The following is a 5,226-nucleotide window of genomic DNA, read 5'->3' on the forward strand; positions in this document are numbered from 1 at the left end:
TGTTTATATGTTATTCCAAAAAAAATAAGACAATGTATATCCAATAAAGTTATGTCGTGACAACTTAAAAATTTATAGATGTGTTTTAGGACGTATTTCGGTTTGCTAGTCTGGTTAAAGAAAATAGGCTATCTGATTTTTGAAAGATCTAAACTGTATTATTGAAGAAAAAGTTCACCAGTTTTTTAAACATTCATGAATGTTGAAGATGTTGTCTAATTCCAAATAGTACATAAATTTTAAATATTATGAGAACTTTCAACAATTGTCCGTGTTTTTAAGTATTCACTAACTTCTAAACTTGTTTTATAGAAATTAAAAAAAGGAAAAAGGAAAGAAAAAATAGAAATAAAACGAAAAACGTAAAAAGAAATTAAGGAATAATTTATAAAATGAGAGAAAAAGAAATGACAAAGTAAAACTATAAAAAAATAAAAGAAGACAGAAAAAAATGGTGAAAACTGGTAGAGAAGACCCGAAGACGTTGAGAGAATGCAAACAAAACCGCTCGTGGGCTTGAGCTACCCAAGTCGGGCCGGCCCATGTGCCCGCACTCAGGCGCGTCGTAGCGTCAACCCTTTGCTACAGGCGACCAATAGGGAAACTCCGCTCCTCTCTCCCATAGCCCTATTCTCCGCAGCCGGCGCAGGATACCTACCTCTCCTCCTCCCCGTCACTCCAGCAACGGCGGCCGCCGCCGCCGCCACCACCACCACCACCGTATCCTCCCTCCCCGTCCAGATCCAGCCGCCACCTCCCCTCCCCACCCTCGCCCCGTCACCCGCACGGGATCCAGGCCCAAACCCCTCGCCCCTCCTCTCCTCTCCCCATTCGAATCCGGATCTAGACTCCCAGTCCACCTCCGCCGAAGCGCGCTTGCTACCGGCGGGCACCGGCGATGGAGGAGTATCTTGCTGCCTACACGGTAATGCCCCGCCAAAGCCCACCATACATGTTCCGCCACGCAGGGTTTATGCCTGACAAATCGTTTTGTTTCAGGCGAAAGAAGATCCCGCGACTCCGGCGCAGCCGGCTGTTCAGACGGCCAGTGCGCTGCCGGCCCGGGCAGCAGGCAGTCACGCGCAGCAGGTGCCAGTAGCTGTTGCTGCTCCGCCGACCAGTTCCAGAGTGGTAAGATTACTGGAGCCCTTTGTTGAGGACTTGGCAGTATGTGTGGCGTGTAGATTTGAGTGAAAGTGTGCTCTTTGCAACTGTTGCAGGTTGCGAAGTCGAGCAACAGTTCGGCGAAAACCCCCGGGAGCTCCTCGAACAAGAGAGTGATATACATTGTGGCTGGGGATGATGGCTCCCATGTGCCGATCCTGCGCAAAGTGCAGGTGTATGGAGAAGAGGTACCTGAGCACATCACAGTTTTTGTCCCTTCATCTGTGCATCTATCAGTAGATAACATTGAAGAAAACAAGCAGACACATTGGATTACTGTGTCTCACACATATCTGTTATTGTCACAGGCTAGTAAGGGATATGAGAAGACGCCAGCACCTGCGTGCAACGTCGTTAAGGTACTTGGAGTCACTACTTCACCTTCCCTTCTTAGAAATTACTTAATGTCTGGTGTTAACTTGGAATGAAATGACAGCAAGCTCGTCTGGATGCTGGCAAACAACCGGTGAGACGACCAAGGATACAGCTGCTCAGCCACAACCGTGAGGTATGGAAGCCAAACAAAATATAGCAAGTACTGGTATTTTGGACATTTCAATATACTCAGGGGATAATATAAACTATGCGCTTGCCTGCAGGAACGATCAGCAGAGCTCATGGATGACGATGAAGAAGCGGCAATCGCATTGTCTGTTAAACTGGAGAGAAACGCCAGCTATGTGGACCGTTCGCTGCAGCTGGTGACTGCTGAAGAACATGATGTTATGGAAATCGATGACATATCTAGCGACGATACAGGCAGTCAAAGTGATTCAGACAGCAGCTCTGGTAGTGAGTCAGAAAAGGAGGAAGGGAGGTTCTTCTATCCTGCCCCTGAGGCACTGGGCACTGTTAAAGCACCGCAAGTTGGAATGAAATTCCCAACCCTCGAAGATGCACACGAGTACTACAACACTTATGCTCTCCAGACTGGTTTCGTGGTGGTCAGGGGAAGAAACTACAAGAGACAGAGGTTTCAGCTAGACTGCAACAGGAATCGCAAGGTAAAGCTAGTTGAGGACCTGAACCTGAAGAGGAAGAGGAAGAAGAATGTCATAGAGAAGACAAATTGCCAGGCAAAGATCATCGTGAAGCTTATCAAGGGAGAGTGGGTGATCGCAGCAGTTCAGAATGAACATAACCATCCGTTATCTCCAAGCCGTTCGTTCACAAGATTCTTAACGAGCCAAAAACACATGTCACCTGAAGAGAGGTCATTCTCAAGAGTTCTTCAGCAAAGCAGGGTGCCTCCCGGAGAGATTCTCAAGATTTTAAGAAGAATGAGTGGCTTTTTTCGGGAATTGCCATCAAAGGAAAAACAAGCACTGATCTTGCAGTCTGCTGAACAATGGAGGAAAGCAAACTTAGATGTTGAGAAAACACTGAACCACTTCGAGCAACTGCAGCTCCAGGACCCATGTTTTTTCTATACCGTGCAAAAGGATGAAGATGGCACGCTTAGGAGCATTTTCTGGACTGATGCAAGGTCAAGGATGGATTATGAAATCTTTGGTGATTTCGTATCGTTTAACACCACCTTCAGCACAAATAGACACAACATGCCTTTCGTTCCTATCACTGGGATGAATAGCCGTGGGAGAACAATCGTGTTAGGGTGTGCCTTGCTGCAAGATCGAAAAGCTGAAACCTACAAATGGATGCTCGAAACGTTTCTGCAGGAGATGGGAGGAGGTCAAATACCAAGATCAGTCATAACAAGCCAGGACGAAGCCATGGCGAAGGCAATAGCCGAGGTCATGCCACAAGCAAGGCACAGGTTCTGCAGATGGAACGGGAAAGCCCAGGAAAAGATGGCGGCCTTTGTGGCAGCAAGAGGCAACATGAAAGCAGAGCTGGACATCTTAGTTGACAGTTCACTGACAGAGACGGAGTTCGAACAAGGATGGAGTGCACTCATTCAGAGACATGATGCAAGTGAAAACGAGTACCTACAGTTGCTGTGGGAGATGAGGAAGACCTGGGCTCCTGTTTATTTCATGCAGGATTTCTTCCCTTTTGTCGTTTCAGCCAGAGGCAGCCAGGGGGCATTCTCACTGTTCAAAGAGAATGTGCTTCCCAAGGACAAGATAGAGAATCTGATTGAAAAGTACGAGGAGATGCAGGATAAGATCAAGAAAACGGACGAGGAAGATGTACTGGAAGCGGCGACCGAGCCTTCATGCTTCTCACTGCAGCCGATAGAAAGGCACGCATCACGTGTCTACACAAGGCAGATCTTCCTGAAAGTCCAGAAGGAGCTCCTCCACTCCACAGCATTCAAAGTGCAGGAGATAGAAAGAGGCACCCTGTACAGGCTGGACAAGGCCTACAGCTACGAGAACCCGGAGTACGACCGGGACTCCTTCGAGGTGTCAATCGAGCCCGGCCTCACCGACACGTACACGTGCCAGTGCACCAAGTTCGCCAGGGACGGGATCCTCTGCTGCCACGTGTTCAGGCTCTTCACGCAGTTTGGCATCGACGAGATACCGGAGAAATACATCGTGGCCCGGTGGACCGACGGTTTCAGGGAGGAGCAGCTGGAGCGGCGTGAGGAGGGGCGGTTGGTGGTGGCGGCGCAACGCGAGGAGGATGCGGCGAGGTACGCGGCACTGATGAGCAAGGCGGCTGGGATCGGGAGGGAGATCTGCGGCGACGGTGCCAAGTGCGACGAGTTCATGCTGGAGCTGGACAGGATCCGGGAGAAAATGGCGACGATGGCGATGGCGAATGATCACGTTTAGACGGTAAGTGCTGAGTTTGGGCTACAGTGGACGTGTTCAGCAGCAGAAGTCTCTAGGTACTCGGGTTGGGGAGTTGATCTTGCTCGTGTGCACAATGTAGAGTAGCTGGTAAGGCTTGTTTTTCCTGTGTAACTTGAGAGACGAGTGCTACGTAGTCTATTGTTGCATTCATGATTCATGCATTGTTAACTGTCAAGGATTTGCCGTCGTGATTCTGCTATGTTAGTAGTACCTGCATGCAGTTCATGAGATGTACTCTGGTTGTGCTAAAATGTATCCATGCATTAACTTGTTACAGATTCGCCGTCGTGATTCTGTTTATGTTAGTACCTGCATGCAGTTCATGTGGTGTATTCCTGTTGTGCTAAATATGCTGCCTGAAACTGTTGGGTAAAACCAAGTGCATCTTATTTTTACCTGCTGTGTGTTTGAATTGCACTCTGATGTTGACGGGCAGATGTTTGCAGTCGCGTGATTGCGCCCTACTTGCTGAGCACTTCGCGCAGACACTGATGAACAGTTTTGAACAAAACCTGGAGCACCGCTAGTTTCGAAATTCAGTACTGCTGCTGCTGTTTTTCATACTAGTAATAATGTACGTGCAATGCATGTTTATATTAGGTAGGATATTAGTTACACATTATATTAGGTAAAATATATCTGTTGCACATTGGTATTTGGTAATATATCAATTACTTTTTCACGGGAATGATAGGGTATTAATTACATGGCAGAAGGGATAGCGTTGAGTCAAAACGTGTTTATAACCAATGGCAGTGGTGGGTAATTAGAGTGTTAAACATATTTGGTGCTGAACATTGGAGCGATTTGAACCGCTAGATAACATGATTTGATGGCCGAGATGGTTCGGATCTGCCTATTTGAGCCATTTTATATTGGTATAGATATAGATATAGATATAGATATAGACTAGTATTTTTAGTGTGTTGTTGTGTTGCAAAAGATGATAAAATCAAGGCCTGTTTATCCCTCCCTCGTACAAAAACCCCCAAAGCTAATTTCCTCTCTGTTTTTCTTGCGAAGAACAGCGGCTTGTCCTGGATTTGCATTGACTGTTACGGATTTGGCGTCGTGATTCTGTTAAGAGTGATTCATGGTTCGCATGGTGTGCTAGTATTCTGGTTTGTGCTATAAACGCGTTGCCTGAAACTGTTGGGTAGTAAAGCCAAGTGCATCTATGAAGATATGGCATTGCCTTCCTGCATGTACGCCTGGGTTGTTTCTGATTTCTCTCTCCCTGCACCCAAAATCCCCAACGACCAACGTTAGTTTCCTCTCTGTTTTTCTTCTCAAGAAC

The 5,226-nt window shown here is 47.2% G+C and overlaps 1 protein-coding gene across 1 annotated transcript; it reads left to right on the plus strand.

Moving 5' to 3' along the window:
* The first annotated feature begins 614 nt into the window (after positions 1–614).
* Positions 615–4,229, plus strand: LOC119318558 (protein FAR1-RELATED SEQUENCE 5-like). The gene is made up of 6 exons (XM_037593137.1): positions 615–925; positions 1,000–1,131; positions 1,221–1,352; positions 1,473–1,523; positions 1,601–1,672; positions 1,764–4,229. Exons 1-6 carry the CDS (start codon positions 899–901, stop codon positions 3,906–3,908), a joined length of 2,559 nt encoding a protein of 852 aa, XP_037449034.1. The 5' UTR covers positions 615–898; the 3' UTR covers positions 3,909–4,229.
* The last annotated feature ends 997 nt before the right edge of the window (positions 4,230–5,226 follow it).

This window comes from Triticum dicoccoides, chromosome 6A (genome assembly GCF_002162155.2).
Source record: "Triticum dicoccoides isolate Atlit2015 ecotype Zavitan chromosome 6A, WEW_v2.0, whole genome shotgun sequence".
Lineage (NCBI taxonomy): Eukaryota > Viridiplantae > Streptophyta > Magnoliopsida > Poales > Poaceae > Triticum > Triticum dicoccoides.